The sequence below is a fragment of the Pocillopora verrucosa genome, chromosome 4, assembly GCF_036669915.1.
Source record: "Pocillopora verrucosa isolate sample1 chromosome 4, ASM3666991v2, whole genome shotgun sequence".
Lineage (NCBI taxonomy): Eukaryota > Metazoa > Cnidaria > Anthozoa > Scleractinia > Pocilloporidae > Pocillopora > Pocillopora verrucosa.
The window spans coordinates 27648394-27671168 of record NC_089315.1 but is presented as its reverse complement, the minus strand read 5'-3'; the positions used below and the strand labels follow the sequence as shown (position 1 = coordinate 27671168).

General features: G+C 36.4%; 4 protein-coding genes, 1 non-coding gene and 1 pseudogene across 5 annotated transcripts; 4 read left to right on the top strand and 2 right to left on the bottom strand.

The window, feature by feature from the left end:
• Nucleotides 1–78: 78 nt before the first annotated feature.
• On the top strand, nucleotides 79–3920 carry LOC131774879 (uncharacterized). Its single transcript, XM_059090969.2, has 2 exons — nucleotides 79–790; nucleotides 1611–3920. The coding sequence occupies exons 1-2, from the start codon at nucleotides 128–130 to the stop codon at nucleotides 1749–1751; spliced, it is 804 nt and encodes a 267-aa protein (XP_058946952.2). The 5' UTR covers nucleotides 79–127; the 3' UTR covers nucleotides 1752–3920.
• A 4086-nt stretch (nucleotides 3921–8006) lies between these two features.
• On the bottom strand, nucleotides 8007–10849 carry LOC131774900 (uncharacterized). The gene is made up of 2 exons (XM_059090994.2): nucleotides 10035–10849; nucleotides 8007–8878 (listed from the first exon to the last, which is right to left on the bottom strand). The coding sequence occupies exons 1-2, from the start codon at nucleotides 10770–10772 to the stop codon at nucleotides 8756–8758; spliced, it is 861 nt and encodes a 286-aa protein (XP_058946977.2). The 5' UTR covers nucleotides 10773–10849; the 3' UTR covers nucleotides 8007–8755.
• A 650-nt stretch (nucleotides 10850–11499) lies between these two features.
• On the top strand, nucleotides 11500–13308 carry LOC131774891 (uncharacterized). The gene is made up of 2 exons (XR_010717192.1): nucleotides 11500–12213; nucleotides 13035–13308. It is a non-coding gene; the product is annotated as an uncharacterized protein (transcript).
• A 1058-nt stretch (nucleotides 13309–14366) lies between these two features.
• On the bottom strand, nucleotides 14367–15338 carry LOC136280227 (uncharacterized). The gene has a single exon (XM_066165118.1). The coding sequence runs from the start codon at nucleotides 15317–15319 to the stop codon at nucleotides 14516–14518; it is 804 nt and encodes a 267-aa protein (XP_066021215.1). The 5' UTR covers nucleotides 15320–15338; the 3' UTR covers nucleotides 14367–14515.
• A 496-nt stretch (nucleotides 15339–15834) lies between these two features.
• On the top strand, nucleotides 15835–18381 carry LOC136280226 (uncharacterized). The gene is made up of 2 exons (XM_066165117.1): nucleotides 15835–16511; nucleotides 16990–18381. The coding sequence occupies exons 1-2, from the start codon at nucleotides 15855–15857 to the stop codon at nucleotides 17143–17145; spliced, it is 813 nt and encodes a 270-aa protein (XP_066021214.1). The 5' UTR covers nucleotides 15835–15854; the 3' UTR covers nucleotides 17146–18381.
• A 281-nt stretch (nucleotides 18382–18662) lies between these two features.
• Nucleotides 18663–19338, top strand: LOC136280409 (uncharacterized; annotated as a pseudogene).
• The last annotated feature ends 3437 nt before the right edge of the window (nucleotides 19339–22775 follow it).

Below are 22775 nucleotides of genomic sequence, written 5' to 3'. Positions count from 1 at the left end.
GCCTAATATGGCAATGTTACGTCTGTTTCTGATATAAATAGGGAGCTGGTATTGTCTTTTTTAGCCGCCATATTCATCTTTCATAGAGGGAGACTTTTAGGACAAAATTTTCACAATTTTTAAGTCTATGTTATTATTACCTATGTTAAAGGAGCTAAAGCGTCGGTACCGAATTGTACTTGTCAAGATTTCTCAAGATCTGACTGAAGAGGAAAGGGAAGAGCTCTTGTTTTACTGTAAAGACCACATTCAGAAGGGCTCGTCGAGTAATTTCTCCGTTGGCGTTCAAATTTTTGATCGCTTGGAAAAAGCAAACGTAATTTCCTGGGAGAAACTTGACTTCCTGACCGAGTTCCTTGGCGCAATAAACAGGCAAAAACTTGTAGCTAAGCTGACTGCATTTGAGTTGACAAGAGAACTGGTGATCTACGTTTTGAAAAGGCAGGATTCTCAATCGTCCATGACTTCGTCGACCGCCAGTGTGGGACTCCATCTAGCGGAAATGGTGAACCATGTCCAAGATGGAGTTTGTTTACCGGCCCAAGGACTGATCAAGGCTATCCTTAAATCCCAACAAAAAGCGTCTGGCGTTTTGGACGTCATCTGTAAGAAAGCCTTGCCTAATGCCGATGAAACCAAGCCGAACACCTTTGCGTTGCTCGTCGCCATTGCAGCCGAAATTGTCTTGCTGATGTTTGATGAGAACCAAAAACAAGAGAAGTATGCATTGGAAGTCGCCATCGAGCTGGCTGACCACTTAAAGAAGAAGGTAGCCGACTATGACAGTTGGGTGAGTGGATTTTCATGTTCAGTGTTATTCGCTGTTTTTGTCTCTGATAGTGAGTTATTCTAATTAATATTTCAGCGTCATAGTGAAATCGAAAGCGGAACAGGATCATCATGACTGAAACTGAACTGAACTTTGAAAAAAGGAGACATTTTTAAAACTAGAGCTGTTGGATGGAATTAACGACTATTATCTCGCAAAGCCAACTAAGAAACCTACAAAACTCGTTATTCATTAATTTTTCTTAATTAATCAGCCGGTCATTCCATTCAACGCTTCTAAATGAAACATAAACATTCATGGCCGACTCTAATTACCTAATGTTCAATGCTGCTCGTTTTAAATCGTCCTTGCAAGACGGAATTCGCATTTCATGGATTTTTAGTTAGAAACCGGAAACGAACTTTTCGGTTTCTACGTGTTTTTCGCCGTGTTGTTTGTTTTCTTACGTGCGCTCGGAAGCTTTGGAGTCGCTAGAATACGGGGCGAGTTGATTAGTGAAGTCACGAGGGTGGGAAATTTTATTATCTGTTCTAAAATAGTACGGCGGTTTACTATTCTCTTAGTAACTTGTCCGGAACTCGTAGTCGAGCTCAAAATAAGGATACCGGAAATGTTTGATTCTTGGGAGCATTTCTAAAACAATAATACAACAATATCTTGAGAAGCAAGGCGGCTATAATTTCGGCAGTTCGCGTTACCAATTCATAACACAAATTAGATTGAATTCGAGAACTGAACTCGGAGATAATTCTATACTTTATGATTTGTGTGGAATCGCACGGAAGAGGAATTTAATTAGCTTTTATCTTTCCTATGGTAGAAAAAATTTTGCCGATTTGTTGGAGAACGACATAATGGTTATTTCTGCGAGCCTGTCGCAGAGCCAGCACCTGACTCGTCATGGCAGTCGGTGTTGACCGACCTGGTACGCAAGATGAAGGAGGTTTTCTTTGGTTACTAAAAAGCGTAGACCCCATAACCGATAAGTAGATTCTTTGATTTAATTACATGATATAATTGGGTAAGATTTTGATAATAGTGTAACTAAGTAAGTCAGGGGCAAAAGAGGGAAAAATTTAATTAGAATTCGAAATTTAATATTTGAATCTAGGTAAAGCAAACTCATTGCGAGAAGATGTTGTTTATAGAGATTTTTCTTGTTTTCTCAAAATTTAAAGCGTAGTTAATTTTTACAAATTTTTATTAAGGGTAACTTGAGAATTTATCGATCATTCTGAGCCTAAATCTAGTTTATGAGGAGTATAAATTTAATTCAAATTTACCGAAATCATGTCACAAGATTCGTTCAGCTTTTATTGCTTATGAAGTAGCTTAGAGCCTATTTCGTAGAAAGGTACATTTATACACGTAATCATATGATTTTGAGTGCAATTTGGAATAAATAAGCATGAGTAAATTTTTTCAAAGACCAACAAAATTTACAAGTGCCTATTTATTCCAAATTGCACGAGAAAAAATAAGATGAAAAAATACGAGATAGCTTCTCATAATTATGCAGAAGCATCAAGCGCATCATTTCGTTTGGTCAAAACAACTGCGTACGATCAAAACAATAGTATACAATGATATATTCACATCTTTAAGGCGCAAAAAAGTTCAAAGTCCGGCTAAACAGTTCAAGGAATTGTTCAGTCCGGTTTGTTACTTCTTTGCACTGAATTTAATTAAAATTGAATTGGATAAATTGAATTGAATTTTGAATTGTATGGAATTGAATTGAACTGAATTGAATTGAACTGAATTGAATTGAATTCTTTGCTCTCTTCTGCATTAAATTACCTGAGTAATTATTTCATGTATCTTATTATAAGGTAAACTGTTTCTGACTCAATAGATAACCTAATGAGGTCAGTGAAGATATCTCACAATAGTGATTGAAAAAACTTTTCTTATTCAGAGGTTCAGTTAGCTTGAATGATAACAAGCAACTACCAAAACTCTCATTTGAATTCATAACTGATATTATGAATCACTTTGTATACATTATGTACCATTTATGCTAACCAGAAAATATGGTTGCAATTTAAGGCAGATGCCTCTAAAACTGAATCAATGGTCTATTGTAATGTTACAGAAATCAACCATTGTGTTCGTGATATTTGACTAAATTTTCGATGGCGAAGATTGTCATATCACATACCTGAACAGGTGAATTTTGCGCAACATAAGAAGGATAAGTTCCTTTCTCAAGAGATGTGTTTCATTAGATGAGCTCAAATCTTTTACAAGTTGCAGCCGTTACACTCCTATTGTTGTAGCTTTAGAGCTACTTGGTGGATTGTAACCTCTGAAATCAAGTGCGTGTTTTTATTCCGTGCTGATTTAATGTTTTACCAGTGTGATCCACAAAGCATTTCCGGTGCGTCACACGGTAACTAAGTAAGATAAAAAGGAAATGGTGATTTGTGCCTACTTCCTTTCGTCAAGAGATGTGGTTGTTAAGACGACCTTCAATCTCGGACTCGTTCTGCCACTTGGCAGATTGCAAAGTCTGTAATCAAGTGCGAGAGTTTTACCTCGTACTAATTACATTTCAAACCTGTGTGTGATCCATGGGCCTTTTGGCCATGTGTCACATGGTAACTAAGTACACAGTTAAAGTTAAATACTGTGGAAGATGAATATGGCTGCTCAATTGTGTTGTAAAGCGGCTCATATTTTTACATTTGAGCTGACGTCTGTTCAAAATTTGGCTGACGTTTCTTTTACAATGAATTTGTACTAGGACTCATTCAATGTTTCAGTGGTACAATTCGGAAAAGGTCAACTGACCTCAAAATACAAAAAAAGAAAAACCTTTCAAAATGTCTTTAAGGCTAGTAAATTGAATACTGATGAAGTATCACGATTTTAAGGAGAAGTATAGCGATTTATTGAAATAGCTTCTGCGTTTTTATCATTGATAGATATAAAAGTTTCCGGTGATTTGGTCGTAATAGCCGTTTAGCAGTTATATGATATATGAGTGATGGAATATGCGTAGCCTTGGATGAGAAAGTTATAATAGACTGTTAAATGGTTAAGAATATATGAAAGTCATATATTTGAACTGCGGATAAAGACGTGAATGAAATTGATCCTCGCAGTAATGTGCACTACTTAGGCAGTAGTGAAAATAAGACCTGAAAAAAAATCAGGCCCGTACAGGCCTGAATTTTTTTCAGGTCTTATTTTCACTACTGCCTAAGTAGTGCACATTACTGCGAGGATCAATTTCATTCACATAGACTGTAAAGTAAGAAATTGGTGCTCAAGTTACAAAAAATTGATTATTTTTTTTGATTTATGAATAGTTTAAGGTATGATAGATGCTCTCTTTGGTAATGTAGTTATTTTTAATGTTATAAGTTGACAATTGGCCTTACACAGGAGAGTGTAAAACGAAATTCGGTTTCGCTAAACCAGCTCTGGAGATTTTCATGATCTGAAATGATGGAAAAAATAAGAAAAAAATATTTTTTTCGATTTGTGAAACAAAACAGACTAGTATATTTCCATTAGTATGAAAAGAAAGGAAAACTAGAAACTACGAACTTCGATGAGCGACCAATATCGTAAAGACAAGGTGAAAACATTAAAAATATTGTATCTTGATCATTTTAACGTTTTGTTGTTTTGTATGTACAAGCCAATTGTCAACTTGCTCATGTTTAGAATTTATTTATAGTTATAGGGTCAATAGCATGTCAGACGTGGTGACTTAGAAAATTTTGTGATTCAATAAAGTGTGAAAAATGGTAATTCTCTCCTAGTTCTTAATCTTTCATGAAATCTCACAATACTTTCGGGAGGGGTGATAAGCTTTCATTACTGGGATAGAGCAGAAAACGGTGGACATATGTTACAAACTTAGAAAAAAAAAAACAAGTAAAAAAAACAAGTAACATGAACATGCGGTTTGAGATGCGTATGTCTCTCAAAACTGAGATTTCGCCTTTTGAAAAAACAGCGTATGTTCCAGAGAAAAGGAACGCTTTTCGAGACGTGATTAACAAGTTTCTCGAAAATATATTTAAGTCTGAGTATCAATAGATAGATGGTGAAAGTTCCCTTTCAGTCAGTTAAAAGCATCAGTTCTCCTCTTTTCGTCATCCTTTCACTAGAAACCATGCCCTCCGCGTGTGCACGGGGAGCTTGAAAATCGCTATCGTCCGTAATGCTCACTGTTCGACTCAATTTCATGATTGTCCTTTAAACGCCAAATTCGCGAAAGTAACATGTCCCTAAAATTCGCGTAATAGGGTATAATCCCATCGGAAATGACATTTCAACGCAATAGGGGTAACCCGTTGAAAAGCTGTGAAAACCAGAAGGTACTCGACACTTGACATCAAATAAATTATTTGTGTCATGATTGCTTTTGACTTAAAGTTCTTTTTTGCTTTTTATTTTCGCATTTATTTATACAGTGCTCACAAATTACAACTACAATAAGAATATTGCTAACACAACTTGCAAAGCTAAAGTAAATCTAGCCTAACTGACACAAATAATATTGATACCTAATATACACGTATAATAACTACCCGGCCGACATACAATACTCATGGAAACATACTGTAACTTGACTCTTTAACTCCCGTTAGTGACCAAGACAAAATTTCTCCTTACAATATCAATACAATATCAACCAGATAAGTGACGAGAATAGAAAAAAAGATCAATTTGGGGATAGTTAGTTGATCCAATACTAAATTCTCTGAACTAACATTATAAGAATTGCATGGTTGACAGTAAGGAATATCAAAAATTTTATCTGGGAGTTGAAGGGTTAACACACTTTACTTTATCACATGCCGAAATAATCATTTGCATCACAATCGATATGATACTTAAATACTGACTTAAAAGTTACTCAGTGAACCAGTACAGGATCATGGGGCAAGATTCCGAGCTATTCCTCTTGGATAGGATTTTATTTTTGACTTATTAAACTTCATATTTAGTGATTGGCGCCATAAAGATATAACTTCGTTAAAATTACAATGATTTAATGTAATAACGATTAAAAATGATTGATTCAATAATGATTTATGTAATAAAAATAGATTATGATTGATATTATGATGACTGATATCATAGCAAATCTAAAAGCAACTAATTTCGTCCAATTTGAAACAAATTTAAAGATTGTATTCTTCTGATTAATAGTTTCCTGGAAACAAAACAAAAAATATTTCAGCATTAATTCGCAAAGTAAACAAAGTAAAATCGATACAACAAACTTCTGCTTACCAACTGACAAACCAGGGGAGTAATAAAAATGGTGCGAAATTTTAAACAGTTCTGCGTTCTAGACTTTAAGAAGAGAGATCAAACTTTTCACTCTGATGACCTTCGATCAGGACTCACCAAAGAAATTGAATTAGAATTGTGATTTAATCTTCCCGAACGGCTTTCTAGAATCATCAAACATTAACACAAATTTATCATTTCACTTTCTCTTCGCGCCTCAACGATCGTCTTACTAATCTAGGCTTTTTACACCGTCACACAGTTATGTCAATCGCACCACTAGACTTTTCTAACTGTTTGAAGATATTGAAACTAAGGATTGAAAAGGGAAGATTGAATTAATCAGAACAGAAGTTTTAATTTGAGAAGCCCGTGTAATTACTGGCGTGTCACAGCTACAGAATTTTTGACTCTGCAACCGGGCATATAATAACATATACAAATTATCTTTACAAACCGCTTTGGACAAGATGATACATTGCAAATGTTAAAAAAAATAAAAAACGTCAGTTACCAATATATCTGTTGTCAGTCATCCTAAATAGCACTGAATTGTAACGTGTGTACATTGAATTACGAATAATAATTGTAACATTGTTGCGATATCTTCCGATGTTTATTGCCTTTCTTCATACGTAAATACTCCTTTGTAAGGTCTAATAGTTATGAGTATCGCAGTTTGGGTTTGTCTGTTTCGCATTCCATTAATCAAAGTTTATTCTCTTGGCTGATGGTGAGGTCGATCTGCTAACGATATACTATTTATATAAGGAGTTGCTTACTTCATACATATGTTGTTGGTGGTCTCAATTTACTTACCAAACCGCCATTTTCAAACATCCAAGCTGAGATTAAGTTGCACGTCTTGGTCTTCGAAAACTAATACACGTAATAACCATCCTCGCAACTTGTGTTTGTAGTATCCGAAACGTTAAGCTCACCAATAATCATTAGGTGTGAGGTAACCACTGGCCATGATAGTTGGGAACCCTTGTACGGTTTAAAGCGATTTATAAAATTATGAATGTCACTGTCTTGCTTTAAATTTTCAATTTCTTCATTAAACTTATCTTGATTATTTTCTCTAGTCGACAGTAAGTATTCTGCAATGTTAATGTTATCATCAGCAAGCATCGCACAAGTTCCCTGGCGGAAACCGCCGACGTATTTAGATTTAAATTAACATTCGATGATGATAGCAACTGTGATTCGTAATTTCAAACATTCTTGCAATAATTCAAAATGATTTATACTTGTGAGGGAGTATTTCATGATCGACAGATTAATAAATGATAATTCTTCTGCATACTGTAGATTCGTGATTAAAGTAAACATTTCAGCATCAGTAGCCATTTTGCCATCTAACTTAGAGTCAAGAATTAAACTGCGGCACCAGGAACTAACTGCTGCACGATCATTAATATTAAAAGATTTTACCATTTCAATTAAAAACGCCCTAAAAGAAGGAGGGTGTTGATATTTCATCAAACTAAACGGATCTTCTTTATGGCGCGAGGTGATTGCTGATAAAGCCATGGTTGATATTATTCGGTCAACACGGAACCATCTAAACAGAGAGTGCATGACGATGCATTGCTCTGAACTTACGGGCACTTAACAATTACGTAATATACACTTTCGCCCACTGTCAGGATCAAAATCTTCTCGTATAACCTAACAGAACCTCCCCGACACTTTCCGACGTTTCGAGAGCACAGGAATTTCCATTTAGGATAAATTAAAATTATTAAATTTTTGTAATAAGGACCCCTCGAATGAACGCGGAACTGGAGTAAAGGAAAATTAAAATTCCCTGCGACTTGTTTAGGATTGTATTACAGAAAGTTCCCAGGTTCCTGCGAAATTCAGGGAAATGCTAATTCAGACTCCTGAATAATGAAATTATGATGATCGATGTACTCGATTGGCAGAACTCAAATATCAAACACATAATGTAATATTATTTTATTATCTTTTTACATTTTTACATATCTGGGTGGGTATTTTACATTTTTACATATTCAACATTGTTCAACACTTTTTTACAAAAACACTATTTACACATTTTGTATTTCTCCTTTTTTGGAGAAATCACTAATAAAAGAAGGTCCAGAGAAACTATTGAAAAAAGAAGGCCCAGAGAAGCTATTCAAAAAAAGAAATCATTGAAAAAAGAAGGCCTAGAGAAACCATTGAAAAAAGAAATGATCTTTAACGGCATTTTTTGCCACGTTGCGTTTTATTCACAAGCACAAAGACAGCGATTAAAGACTAAAAAAGCTTAGTGTCGCATCGAAAATAACTAATTCTCGCATGACTACAAACGCTGACTGCCTCTTAGTCTGGTTTCTCTCCTTTGATCTTTCCGGCTTGGTTGTACCTGCCAGAGGCTCACATGCCTCCGCCGGCTGAGTTCTCAGGATCATTGAAACGCACAAGCCCCTCCACCACGGCAAGGTGGCAGTCTGTAAGAGGGGTGTGTGTATTGGTTTCTCACAATATTTAAGAACTTCCTGCATTGTCACAGGAAAGTCAAAAGTATTGCGAGACACCTTTGAATCGTATAAGATATATTTATAAAACAGTCTCTTAATTTTCACAATATTTAAGAACTTCCTGCATTGTCACAGGAAAGTCAAAAGTATTGTGAGACACCTTTGAATCGTATAAGATATATTTATAAAACAGTCTCTTGATTTAAAAATTAGATTATATATCGACCCGTTTTCTGAGTAGCTTGATATTTTCACCAACAGATTCTTTCATGGCGAATAACACAGATTCACTAATGGCTGCTCCTTTCTTCTCCTTCACGAATTCTTTGTATGTTTTCTGGCAAACAAATTAAAGACAATATACCATTAGCTTTCGGTGATTTTAAATTGACCAGCTGCTAATTAAGGGTGTGTTAACAACTCGGTTCTGCAAAAAGTTTTTCATTCGTACACACACTAATCAAAGTAATAATCCTATCTAGAACTAAACTCACGAGTTTATGTATTTGGTAGCATTTCTGCATATATTACGGTTGGGACAATATACACTTATCAACAAGTATTTATATTGCGACAGAAAGTGACAAGACGTGAATGACGGAATGAATAGGATTAATGATAGCTCAAATGAATTGCTGATTATGCAACAGGGTATGCGACCTTAAAGTCTCACCCCTTAGAGAGGAGTTTGAATTGTGAGCAATATTTGATGGCACCTTCTATAAGAAATGAAAATTCATCTCTAGACACTTAAGATCTGTTTGTTTTTTATTCAGATGGGTCATTGAATACATTGGATCAACCAGTGAATTCTTCTCCGCTTGAACAGCTTTCTAGAATTGTCGAACAAGCCTAAATTTACATTTACTCATCGAGCGATTGTTTTTCTCTTCGCGTTATACGTGATGTTTCACTTCTTTAAAACATTCTTTCACTCACTAACTTATGTTTCACTTTCTGGGAGTTATCAACCAACGGAATATATAGGGACAACATGGCTGGAAAACAGTGAAGATGTAAGACAAATGAAAACAACTAGTATTGTGAACAATCAGAGTATTTGTTGTTGAACCTCAAGCATGACGCCTGAAAATGTTTGACTTTACGGAAGGTCGGTATTTTATGAAACGCTCGTCTTTAAAAACAGCTATGGTTTTTAAAGAAAACTATAGATCGTGGTTACTATTCGCAAATCACCACTTCTTTGAAATAAAAGTCAATTCCTGCTGAATTGCAACTGTGAAAAATGGTTCGAATAATCATCAAAACATCGACGCGATGTTTTCCTATGGTTGTCGTTTCTGTTGCAGAAGAATGTGACTTAGGTCTTAGACACATGACTATCCCAATTGTAATTTTTATATTTTGCATTCGCTCTTTGCAAACGTGTACTTTCTGCGCCAATCAGGTAACGTTGCGGAAATCTAAATTCGATATTTGGAGGACTTATTTATATATTCAGGGTATGCAATATGTAAGTTCAGCTTACTCACCAAACCACCATTTGTAATAATCCAATCTGATAATAACTTGCATGTCTCGGTTTCGGTGAACCAACACACATAATAACCAGCTTCTAAAACCTCCACATCTCTTGAATTTGGGGTACAAGCAGCATATAACTCACAAATGACAACCAATAAGACTGTAAACACCGACCAAGACGGCTGAGTTTTACGAATGAACGCGTGTAGTATCTGATGACAGTCACTAATTTGCCTTAGCTGTTCAAGAAGTTGCCATATCATCTCCTGGTTGTTTTGTTTGGTGGTAAGTAAATGTTCCAGAACATCGCTGAGGTTATCAGGAGGCTTCGTCTCAGTGTCACGGCGGAAGCCATAGACAGATTTAAACCTCACGTAATTTTCCAAAAGAACTCCAGTTGAGATTTGTAATTCCACTTTTTCCAGCTCTCGCAACAAATCAGCGCGGCCTATATCTTTAAGGATATACTTTAACAGTGACATATTGGTGGAAGATAATTCCTGAGCATTTAGAAGAGACTTGATTAACTTATATAACTCAGCATCAGTAGTCATTTCGCCATCTAACATCGAATCAGGAATATTACCTAAACATAAAAAGCTAAAAGCTGCGCGATCATCGTTGCTCAAAGACTTTACAAGTTGAACTATAAAGCTCTTAAAGACTTGAGGATATTGGTATTTCATCAGGCTGAACGGATATGGAAAAGATCTTCTGTCTCCAGAAGAAGCTGTTCGTGACTCCATGATTTAGTAGGAATCGATGTAAAAAACAAAGAACCTACGAAGGGCGCATGATAATATATTGCTCTGAACATCCGGGCACTTCACAATTACGTCATTTCCATTTTTGTCTCATAACAATAGAAAGATGAGAATTGTTTTATACTCTAACACCGATATGAGGTGGCTAATGGAAAGTGCAGATGTGTGATCAATGGGAAATTTGTCTAATAGAGAAAGTTTCACAGTACAGCGTCGCTGTCTCCACTGTTTCACTGTTATAGGGAAAAAAATAAAGAACGAGATCGAGTGAATCGCCATAACTGTGTGTGCTACGTTCGGGGCACTGCAGACAGATCCGTGGTGGCATTTCTATTTTGAGTGAGTTTACAAAGACAGTTGAGGCCGTTTTCTTACACGGGGTCTAACCCAAACCGTGCTTTAACACAAACACAGGACCTTAATATTATCCATGAGAGGGTTGCTTTCAGTAAATAAATGTCCTTCCCCCGTTACTTTTCGGCCTTCTTGACACTGTACACAGAAATGAGTGTTTAGATAAAACATTCAGCTAAATTGAAGATAGTTTAGAACTCAGTTTTGTTGAACAACGACTAATCTTTCTTTAGATAACCGGCCCTTGTGGTCTATCACCATGGTAACTACAGATGGCATTGCCCTAATATGGTACTCTATTAAGTGGAGGGGGGGTAAGGGAAATTTGTTATACTCATATTAAAAGGATCCCAGACCCAATTTTCTGCCTCCTCTGACGACTGCGACAACATCGACAACTTACAGACTTACTGACGAAATGACTGACCGACTTAGACAAACTTACAGAAATACTTTGTATCAGATTGCTCGCAATCTCGATGAAGAACAGCAAAAAGGACTTCAGTTTCTTTGTGTTGAACACGTTCCAAGACGAGTTAAGGAACTTCTTGACCTTTTCTATGCTCTGGAGGAAAATAAGAAGATGTCGTGGATCAACGTTTCCTTTCTGATGGAATGTTTGGACGAAATTGGAAGAAAGGATTTAGCTGAGTTATTAACGAAGTTCGAGGTAAAAAGAAACATGTCTATTCTTCTTAGTTTCTACGTCAAGAAGAGGAATGGACAGCATTCTTTTGATGATGACGACCGGTCATCAGCGACCGAGTTGGCGGAGTATCTCGTGCAATTGATGGAAGGATTTGAGGGAACCGTTGAAATAAGAGACATAATGAACAGCTCAGATGGTGATAATAAGAAAGATCTTTAGCTAAAATTTGTCAACGAATGTACCGCATGGAACTCAAGAAAGACATGGAATAAGTTCTCTATGCTCGTTGCACTTGCCGGGGAAACCATTTGTGCTTCAACATCAATTCACCCTGGAGGAAACTCAGAAGAAGCCATAATGGATATCTGCATAGCATTGGCAGATGAGCTATATTGTCCAATGCTTCAGCTTGGAAGCTGGGTAAATAAAATCGCTTTGTATTAAGTGTTATGAATATAATTTAATACAATAGCATCAGTATTCGGTTGATTTTATCTAGCTTCAGAGACTAGTAAGAAATCGAAACTTCTCGATACGAAGTTGGAATATTGAAAGTGAAACTTAATCTTAACTAATAACTTTACTTAGTGACTAATGAGCTCAAAGTTTCTCTCTGAAACCAGAAAACTATTGAAAGAGAAACAAAATTGATACTGGACCAATTTAGCAAAGGATTGAGTCGTTTTCAAGTTCCAAATTTGAAGAATCAGTTGTTTCAGAGAAGTTTATGAGTGCACAAAATTTAAATTATAACGCAGTCGATTCGCCATGGTTTGACTTTGGACTTTTGAACTTTGGATAGATTTTGCTGCTAAAATTACCACAGAAAACTTAGAAAATCAATTAGAATTTATCTGGGAGCATTTTTAAAAAACTTGTAATAAGTACGGTTAATTGTCTGTCACGATGGCATGTAGAAGCTGAGATATTTTTTGAAGCCCTGAAATCATACATATTTGCATACTATCCAGACGAATAAATTTTTCACAGCTGGGGCTTTTAGGGTTCAGTAGATCAGAGAAATGCAAACAGTTGTCACTTAAACAATCACCATTTTTAAATTTGTTCATATCTACCATCATACTAACAGGAAATGGGAGCGATCAACTTCTGCTGTTCTCATAATCATAAAAGCTCCTTCTCTTTCTAAAGTGTTTCTTAGGTTCATTATTTTCTTTCAGTTTTTTTTCCTTTGCTTTGTTTTTATTGTTTTATATTTACGTATTTTCTCTTGAATACAGGAGGACTTTCATACCTTTGTGAGAAGAAGACACAATCTGGTTAATGGGAACGACATGAATTGTAACACTTACGTGAGCAGAAAGCAAATAGCAGACGCAGTCCGAAAGTTGGAGGAAGCTATCTTTTTCTAAACGAGACATGTTTTTACAACGAGGCTAAAAAGAAGAGAAAATACATAAACAGACACAGAAAACAAGGCAACACCCGCCAAACATACATGTAAAAATGAGAAAAAAAAGAAGAGAAAATACATTAAAAGACACAGAAAACAAGGCAACGCCCGCCAAACAGATATAAAAATGAGAAAAGAAAGAAGAGAAAATACATAAACAGACACAGAAAACAGGGGGAAAAAAAGGAAAGATGCATAAATATAAAAAAGGAAAATGAAACAAAAAGAAAAAAAGTCCAAGCTTGTCCAGAACAGATCAAAAACCCTGATTTCCTGTTGCTTAATAAAGATCAAGTCAATACAATAAAGGTCAAGTCTATGTATTTCTTTGAAGCAACTTCCTCTTTTTTACATATTTTAAGATGGGACTATCATTCAGCTATTTGGAAAGGGAACAAACGGGAATGGAAAGGTGTCAACGGCCGGATAAACCAGTGCTCAGTACGTTAAACCACCAGCAAGGGACTCTAATGTGTTTTGTCGTGTTTAGGACCTCTTCGATTGCAGTATAAAACAAAACAAAAATCTCTTGACTCAGAGTCAACGATTATTATCTAGTTATTTGCGTCATGAATGCGTTCGACTTATAACTTATAGACCGAGTCAGCGCGGGATATTAATGTGACTGAAAGCTATCGCAAGTTAAGTGATCGATGACCTGTTTAGATATTTTTCCGTTTTGAACTGCTTCTCTTCCAATTAGTTTCTTTTAGTCTTGCGTACCTTGGGTTTGGTTTGATATGATTGCACATAGCCTTAATTACAAGCGGCTGTTCGCAAACTTAGCCCTCGCACCTCTTCCTCTAAGGGAGGATCGAAGACCAGACCCGAGAGAGTTGCCGTACTCGGCCATAGCTTGCACCCGCGAAACGGAAGGGGCAATGCTCTATCCACTGCGTTTATCCCTATGGCTGGATAGTTTCGTCAACAAAAAGCTGCGCTGGCTGAGGAATTACTAATACACCCCATGGATCGGGACATCTCTGCATCTCTCTTTGTATGTTGTAAACTCGCTTTAAAATGCATCAATAGAGAGTTATTTTCCGGTGAGGAGAAACCAATACTCTCACCGATTTATCCGCTAAGTGGAGAGAATTTGTGTTTCTACTCTGTCTTACATATCATTATGTGGCGACTTTGTAGGTAGGACACAGCTTTGCTGAAAAATATAGTCACATAAATGTATAGGATAATTTAGTATTATCAACTGAGTTGAAAACGTAAATTGGCCACCGTACAGAGTTTCAGTTCTGACTTCGCGAGCGTTTGCCCTTAACACTAGCTTAGCCTTAGTTCTGTTTACAGTCATTATGCGATAAGTCTGATGGCAGTGTAATATTTAAAAGAGATCGTAATAGAAGCGAAGTTTGATTCACTTACCAATCCACCGTTTTTTAAAATCCACTCTGATAACAACTGACTTGTTTTCGTTCCACTAAAGGCGTATACGTAATACCCATCCGATGCCACATCAACCGAAGTTCCTGAATAACGACCAAACGACTTATACAATTCACCGATGATTATTAAGTAAAACACAAGACCATACCAAGACAGATGAGAACGAATGATTCCGTTACAAATACGCAGGAAGTTACCATCAACAACAACCATACTTAATTGATTCAAAAATTCTTCAATCAAACCCTTATTGCGTGTTTTAACTGCTGCCAAGAGCTCGACAGACCCATCATAACAGCAAGGACCTTCCGATAGACCGCCATTTTTGCGAGCACAACCATTCATCTTGACATAACCTTCGACTATGTCACCAATATATATACGTAATTTAACCTGCTTAAGGCTCTTAAGCAAATCCTTCCGAACTATCACAGATAGGATCCATTTCAGAACTGATACATAATCGGCAAACGACAGCTTATTATCTTGAACGAGAAATTCAAACAACTTAAATATATCGTGATCACTAGACAGGTTAACATCCAACTTCGACCCCACAACATAACCTGAGCACAAATACCTTAGTGCAGCTCTATCATCAATACTTAAATTTCTTACACACCCAACAACAAACTCCTTTAAAACAGGCGGATGCTGATCTATCAACAACCCCTCTCTTGGTAAAATTGGTTTTAGTCTCGATGTCGCCATGACTCAAACAAATCCTTCGAAGGAAGGAAGACCGCAAGTTCTAAAGCACCCACCCAACATCCGGGCACCTAGTTTCGCACGTAATGCATGTGAGAATAGGTGCCCGGATGTTTGATCGTATTAATATTCGATCGGGCGTCGAAGATCTGGGCCGTGAGAGGCCAAAAAGTGAGGTGGGCCTGGTTCCTCTATCTATGTAAATAAACCATGGATTTTCGTAGAAACTGTGCCAATCAGTATTCTCAGAACTCACTAAATTTTTTTTCTTGGTTGATGATAACTGCACGTTAAAGTTTCCTCCTTGAAGAGAAAAACTGCTTTAGATCATTCGACTGTCTTTCGCATGTTTTCTTTCTTCTCGACTAAGGGACCTGGTGAGGAATGTATAGAAACGGTTCCCAAGGCTACGAACAAATTATGCTTGATCAAGTGCGTAACTGTCGATACTGAGGTACTAATGGTGTTGACTGACATTATTGAGTATAAATAGTCAAGTATGCGCTCACTTGGCTGTTTTAAGTTGACAACCGCCATCATGTCCTCCTCGACGTTGACAGACAGAATTCGACTAGATTACAACGCGATGTTAATCTACATCTCTTTTAATCTAGATGAAAACAATCAGATACAATTACGACAATATTTCCACGGACTTATTCCTGTAGACATTACCGCTATCCTTGAATTGTTACGTGCTTTAGAGTACAACAAGAACATTTCGTGGCAAGATGTAAATTTATTGAAAGAAGCGATGCGTGTTATAAGAAGATTAGATCTTGTTAAAAAGTTGACTGAGTACGAATGCAAGCGGGACCTTATGTTGCTTTTGGATTTCTACGCAAGAAGGATTGTACGTTTGGATTCATACTGCTGCACTGTTCCTGTTAAAAAAGTTGCTGGACAACTAGAGAGACTAATGGAAATCGCACGAGACAGAATTAACTTTAAAAAAATAAGCTTAACAGCAGATTCAACCAAGGAAATTAGGAAAGTTTTGCTCAATTTTCAAGAAGTGATAGATTGCAGAGAGCTAGAATTTTCTTGGAATGAATTTACAATGCTTGTTGTTATGGCTGGAGAGGTCATCGCTGTCGCCTACTCAAACGAAGAACAACTGGAGGAATCCGTTTTAGAGTTGTGCAGCACAGCAGCCGAAGAACTCTGTTCTCGAATGGTTGAATTAGGAAGCTGGGTATGTAAATCCATTATATATTTAGTAATGAAACATTGCATGAATGTCATAATTAGGTGTGATACACATGTATGCGTAGTTTGTATTTATCTGCTGATCCCAGTACCAGCCATTGTTTTGAATCATCTTGTGGTTTCTTAATTATTCATGTAAATTTGAACTTGCGAAAGCGATAGAAGAACTTATGGCGGAAGCACTGTATCTGCCAAACCCTTTGGCGATGAATTATTTCTTGAGAATTTGAAATAAGAATGTAATTTGGAAACCAAAAAAAGCCTTGAAAATATTAGTGTGTTTTTTAATGGACTTATTTGTGTTTTTTGTAATGGACTTAAGACTGGCTCAACAACTGCACTAAGTAGCAACAACTTCGATAATCTATAGATCTTTGAGCTGCGGTAGTTAAGTTAAATCAGCTAATTGGGAAACCTTTAGACCACCTAAGCAAACGATAATTTGATTTTTTTTCTCCGTTTAGGAGGAGTTTAGCACCCAAGTAAAAGAACGGTACAACCTTGTTTATAAGACGCAGAGTATGGAATCCACCACTAACTTGTCCATGCAGCAAGAGAGAGTTCAAATAGTCCAACAGTTAACAGATGCTATATTCTTTCCATTACAAACTAACCTTTAAGATGCTATATTCTTTCCACTCAAACTTGACTTTTAAATCACAATTAGCAGTAGATCCGTACTTTGTTTGAAGACAATACATAAATTTTAACACAGTAATTGATTATTATTATTAATTCGATAATAATTTTGGACACTGATAACGATTGCGTACTTTACTGATAGTATTTTTTTACGAAATATGAAGATCCATTTAAAAATACATATGTTTTTTAAGAATACAATTTGAAGAAGATTTATTGAGAAATGAAACCAAATTTTTGGTAGTACATTTCAAAAAGAGAAGTGAAGATTTATAGAATAATGAGAACCAAATTTTTTGAAGAACATTTTGAAAAAGAGAAGTGAAGATTTATAGAATAATGAGAACCAAATTTTTGGCAGAACATTTTGAAAAAGAGAAGAGAAGAATTCTGGAATAATGAGAACCAAATTTTTGGCAGAACATTTCGAAAAAGAGAAGAGAAGAATTCTAGAATGATGAGAATCAAATTTTTGGCAGAACATTTCGAAAAAGAGAAGAGAAGATTTCTAGAATGATGAGAATCAAATTTTTGGCAGAACATTTTGAAAAAGAAAAGAGGAGAATTATAAAAAGATGACAGTCAATTTTTTGACATAAGTACAATACACTTTGGAAAAGATGAGAATTGAAGGTTGTTAAATAAACTGTTATAGATCATCACTCGATAAGGTGAAATTGAAACGAATTTGAAAGAGCTGATGATACTTGCTTACTGTTAAGATTGTTGAACACATGAAGCTACGAATACATGGTTGAAAAGCCATGTAAAACAAGATAGAAAAAGATAAAAAGTGCCAAAAAAAAGAAAAATTACTTATGCATGCAAAGAATACATTTAGACTTGGTATACAGATAACAGTGAAGCTGCCGAACACCTTGAACCGGATTGTGTCAAACAAAACTCAAGCTTGGAAAGCGTCATGTATTAAAACTAAGTTGTTTATGTCTCAAAACGATCAATAAAGGATTTGACATTGAATTTTAATTACCATACAGCTGCGGCCAGTCTAAGGATTGTCACTGCTCGTGCTTTTGTGTGTAATTCGCATTATGTTTTTACATGATCGATTTTTTTTGCTAAAGATATCAGATTTGCATCGTCATTTTCCCACGTCACATTTGCCACAAATAAATTGCGAGTTTATTTTTGGGCCAAGGAGTCCTAGAGATACGTGCGTGTGTCGGTGTTAAGGGGGAAGCGGGGTGATTGATGTAGCAGTATACAATACAATAAATGGCCGTTTTTTGCACGCGATCGAAATAAACAAAAACAAAAATAAAATCAATTATATCTCCTGCACGCCTTGCGTACCTATCTATAAAGATCTATATGGGGAACACACACACACACACCAAAAAAACATATGTCGTAGTTTCTCTCAGCAAAACACAATAACGATACCCTTTTACGGTGCTTGTTTTGGGCATCAAGGATATGAGGGGTCGGGCAGACAATTTTTCCATTCCCTCTGCCGCCATTTATGACATCCGCCATGTCACCGACTAACGAGGACTCCGACCGACTTCGACGGGCTTATTCTACAATATTTCTCTAGTTTCTCGCAATCTGGATCAACTTTAGCAGGATGAGCTTCATTTCTACTGTCCTGGACTAATACGGACGGAAGATAGAGGCTCTCTGAATATTTGCGCTCATTAGAACATTCTGGTAAAATTTCATGGGACAATGTTAATTTCTTGATAGAAGTTTTAAGCCCAATTAAGAGATTGGATCTTGCTAAACGGCTGACGAAGTCTGAAGTTAGACGCGATCTAACGATTCTTCTGCATTTCTATGCGAGAAACAGACTAGAACTGGATCCTGTTAACGTTTTCCCCCTGATGAAAACCACCGCCCGTCATTTGTTGACAATCTTCACGGAAAACGAAAACGAAAGATGCAGATTTTACGCCGCAAGAATGAGATCACTGGTGGAATCAAACAAGAACATCCACCAAGTCCTCGAGGACGACATTGATGTGCCTAGTGGAGTGAACTCACCGTGTAGTAAACTGACCATGCTTGTGATTATTTCAGGGGAAATCATTGCGGCGGCGTAACTTTCCAGAAGCGACGACAAACGCAGGAATGAAATGTCAGAGGAGTGCTTCAGTTTGGCTGAAATGCTTAGCTACAGGATGTTAGATGTTGGCAGCTGGGTAAGCTGAGAAAATTTGTTGTTAAACAGTTTTAGCGAGAAGAATTTTTTATTTTTCTATTATTATTTAATGTTTTGTTCCTAGAATAAGCTACTTATTCCCGGAATTATGAAAGTGAAATGGCGGAAGTTATGATTTGTATTGATAGACTGTTTTAATTATTTTTTGTCGAGCCAGAAGTCCATTTTAAAATGGCTAGTTTGGTTTAAATGAAACTGATCACCAATGACATAATTTCAGCAGTGAAGAGGCAATACCAAAATTTTGCCTTTTTGAAAGAGGTTCACAACTCGTTTTTGTCAGTTCGATATTTATGCATAATGTTGTTTCTGATAGAATATTATACTTTACAGCTTGCACGCTTTAGAAAGCTCAGCCTTCATAATATGTACTACAGGTGAAACTTAATACCAATCAAAACCTATAATTGAAAAAATCAGTTTCCAGAAGGAACTTTTCTTGACGCCATAATTTAGTACGAATCGAAAAAAAAATCTATAAAAATAAAGTAAATTCTAAAGTTAGTTATTTATTATTTTTTTTTTTAATAGTATCTCTTTATTGCGCCGTACTCTCCAAAGGGAGATGTTAGTCTACTTACAATAAAGTTCAATAATACAATATGAATAACATAAAACGATAACTTTACCATATCCGAATACAATACGTTGATTGAAAAGCTATTACTGCTAAATTACATTTGTGCATTGAGACTTTGATACATTAAATGAGGAACTATAACAAAAGTGAAAAAAAGAAAAAGAACGTAAGGAGTATTGTTTGAAGTGTTTTGGTGAGAGTTTCACTGTTGGCAGGTGTACCACTAAGTTTTTTATTTATTTAATTTTTTATTATTTAAATTTTGTTTTTATTTTATTTTGTATTTTTTTTTTAAAGAGAGTTGAGATATTTTAAATATTCAAATATTCTAAAGTTAGTTATGAAAACTGAGGTAAATTTGAAACCAGTTAAGAGAGTCGTGTTAGGTAGCTGGTGACATGAAATGCAGCTTCACACAGAAGAGAGTAAGTCGAAACTCGTTCTCGCAAAGATAGATCTACTCACATTCATCCTCTGAAAAATTTGGGAAGATAGAAGATCTCAAAAAAATGAATGTTTTCAATTTGCAAAAAAAAAATTTGATTTCGATAAGTACCTTCCGGCATGAGGCATAAAAGTAAGTCACCAGCATGAAGGAAACTAATTAATGATGCCGTGTATTTCACATTTTATACACTCTTTACAGTTTTTTGAAGTTACAAGCTTGGTTTCAAATCTACATCTTTCGTTTTCCTTTTTCCGTGACGATTGTCAACAAATGACGTGCGATGGTTTTCATCGAAAGGGAACGTTAACTGGATCCAGTTGTAGTCTATTTCTCGCATAAAAATGCAGGAGAAGCCTTAGATCGCGTCTAACTTCAAAGTTTTTCAGCAGTTTGGCGAGATAATATATTCCAACTGTCCTTAAAGCTTCTTACAAGAAATTAACGTCGTCCCAGGAGATTTTACCCGAATGTTCTAATGAACGCAAAATGTTTAAAGAGTCTCTAACTTCCGTCGGCATTCGTTCAGAATAGTAGAAACGAGGCTCGTTCTGCTGAATTTGATCCAGATCGCGAGAAATATAGCAGCAGAATAGGCCCGTCGAAGTTTGTCAGAGTCCTCGTTAGTCGGTGATCACATAAAGGATGTCATCAATGGCGGTAGAAGGAACGAAAAATTGTCTGCCTGAAGTTTTATATCCTGCGTGCCCAAACATGCACCATAAAAGGGAATTGTAAATTATTAATGGTACTTTGCCGACAGAAACCACAGAAACCACATTTTCTTCCTGTTCCCAATATAGAACTTTATAGATAGGAACGCAAGGCGTGCAGGAGATGTAAATGATTTTATTTTGTCTTTCTTGTTTCTTCCGAATTTCGATGGTGTCTTAAAACACTACTTGTAAATGATTTTATTTTGTCTTTCTTGTTTCTTCCGAATTTCGATGGTGTCTTAAAACACTACTCATGCGGCTTACCATATATCAGTCTACCTCCAAAGCGTGTGTCATTCTACGTAAAGCCCAGGACCGAATTTTTCGAGAGGGTGTGAACGTTAATCTAGGATTAAAAGTTAACCTTGGTTTTGTAATTTCTTATGTAGAAGAGCACGTATAAGAGCTAAGATTTTGCTGAGTTTTATCTTAATATGACTCATTTCAAATTCGATATGGATGACAACGAGATCTTCCTTTCCGATACTGTTCAAACATTTTTTCAGGAAGGAAACGTCCATCCAAGATATCTTGGCCGAGTCTTCCAGTGAAGCAAATCTGCAAATGATAATGTAGTGTGGGATAAAGATGAAAACTGTGTGAAATTTGCTTTTAATCTTTAACTATAGCTTTTTCAAGATTGGTCTGCTTCTTAACTCCTGTCACCCACAGAGATAGCATCAATGGAGGTACTCAAGCCTTCTTAAAGGGTATCATTCTTTCCCTATTGCTTTCCAGCAACATCATTCGAAATGTTTTGGCATTTGTTTCTTTCTGGATTGACTCGTATGGCGGTCATATTGAATTTTTTCATAAGGGGTTAGTGTATGATTGGCTCGAAATTTCAAATTCCCTAGGGCTTTCTGTATAGTATGAAGAAGTTGGGAAATGATATTTTGTGATATTTTAAGAGTGTTTTCGGTTTCCTGGTCCCCCCCTTGTTCGTAATAACAAGGGTATTATCCTGTGACTGAGATAGCAAGGTCACCTGCTTGCTTCGCGGGGCACTCCCCGGGGATTGGATACCCCAGCTCATGTTTCATCCCAGGCGAAGCTCAACAGGCGCCATATCACAGCCATTCAGGGGGTATCATTGGGTAACCAACCCAACTCATTGTGGCCAGGATCATATCATTTCCACAAACATCCTGCAAAGACATGCAATGACCCTGACTCTTTGCAACTTGCAACTTTGTTAAGGCTGCTGTACCAAATTACCTATCGGAAGAAAAGAAAGGTGATTCTCCCAGTTGTCGAACCACGTCTGCTACGACTGAGTTACACTCTTCCTGTTGACCCCAAACCTAACTGCATCTTTTTTCCACATAATCACAGAAATCATCCTAAAAGGAATTATTGTAAATTTGTGAGCAACATTAGACAATTCCGAGCTGCCTCATTTATTCTAAACCAGCGGCTAAAACGAAGTAGATTCATGGCAATTTGATCAAAATAAAAATAAATAATGATATTTAAAAAAGAAAGAGTATGGACGCGAGTAGAAACTGGTAACCAACTCACAGCTACAGGATGGACTGGAAACCAATACTTTGCGGTTTGGGGTTTCGATATCTTCTATCTCTAGAATGATTGCATCAGAATTTGTGTCATCAGTGATAAGTTTCATTCAAGCCAAACTAGCCATTTTAAAGTGGACTTCTGGCGCGACAAACTATAATTAAAAA

Coding starts and splice junctions, on each gene's coding strand:
- LOC131774879 (XM_059090969.2), top strand. CDS start 128: ATGTTATTATTACCTATGTTAAAGGAGCTAAAGCGTCGGTACCGAATT. Junction 791..1,610: donor TAGCCGACTATGACAGTTGG/GTGAGTGGATTT, acceptor TTCCTATGGTAG/AAAAAATTTTGCCGATTTGT.
- LOC131774900 (XM_059090994.2), bottom strand. CDS start 10,772: ATGGAGTCACGAACAGCTTCTTCTGGAGACAGAAGATCTTTTCCATAT. Junction 8,879..10,034: donor TTATTACAAATGGTGGTTTG/GTGAGTAAGCTG, acceptor TTTGTTTGCCAG/AAAACATACAAAGAATTCGT.
- LOC136280227 (XM_066165118.1), bottom strand. CDS start 15,319: ATGGCGACATCGAGACTAAAACCAATTTTACCAAGAGAGGGGTTGTTG.
- LOC136280226 (XM_066165117.1), top strand. CDS start 15,855: ATGTCCTCCTCGACGTTGACAGACAGAATTCGACTAGATTACAACGCG. Junction 16,512..16,989: donor TGGTTGAATTAGGAAGCTGG/GTATGTAAATCC, acceptor TTCTCCGTTTAG/GAGGAGTTTAGCACCCAAGT.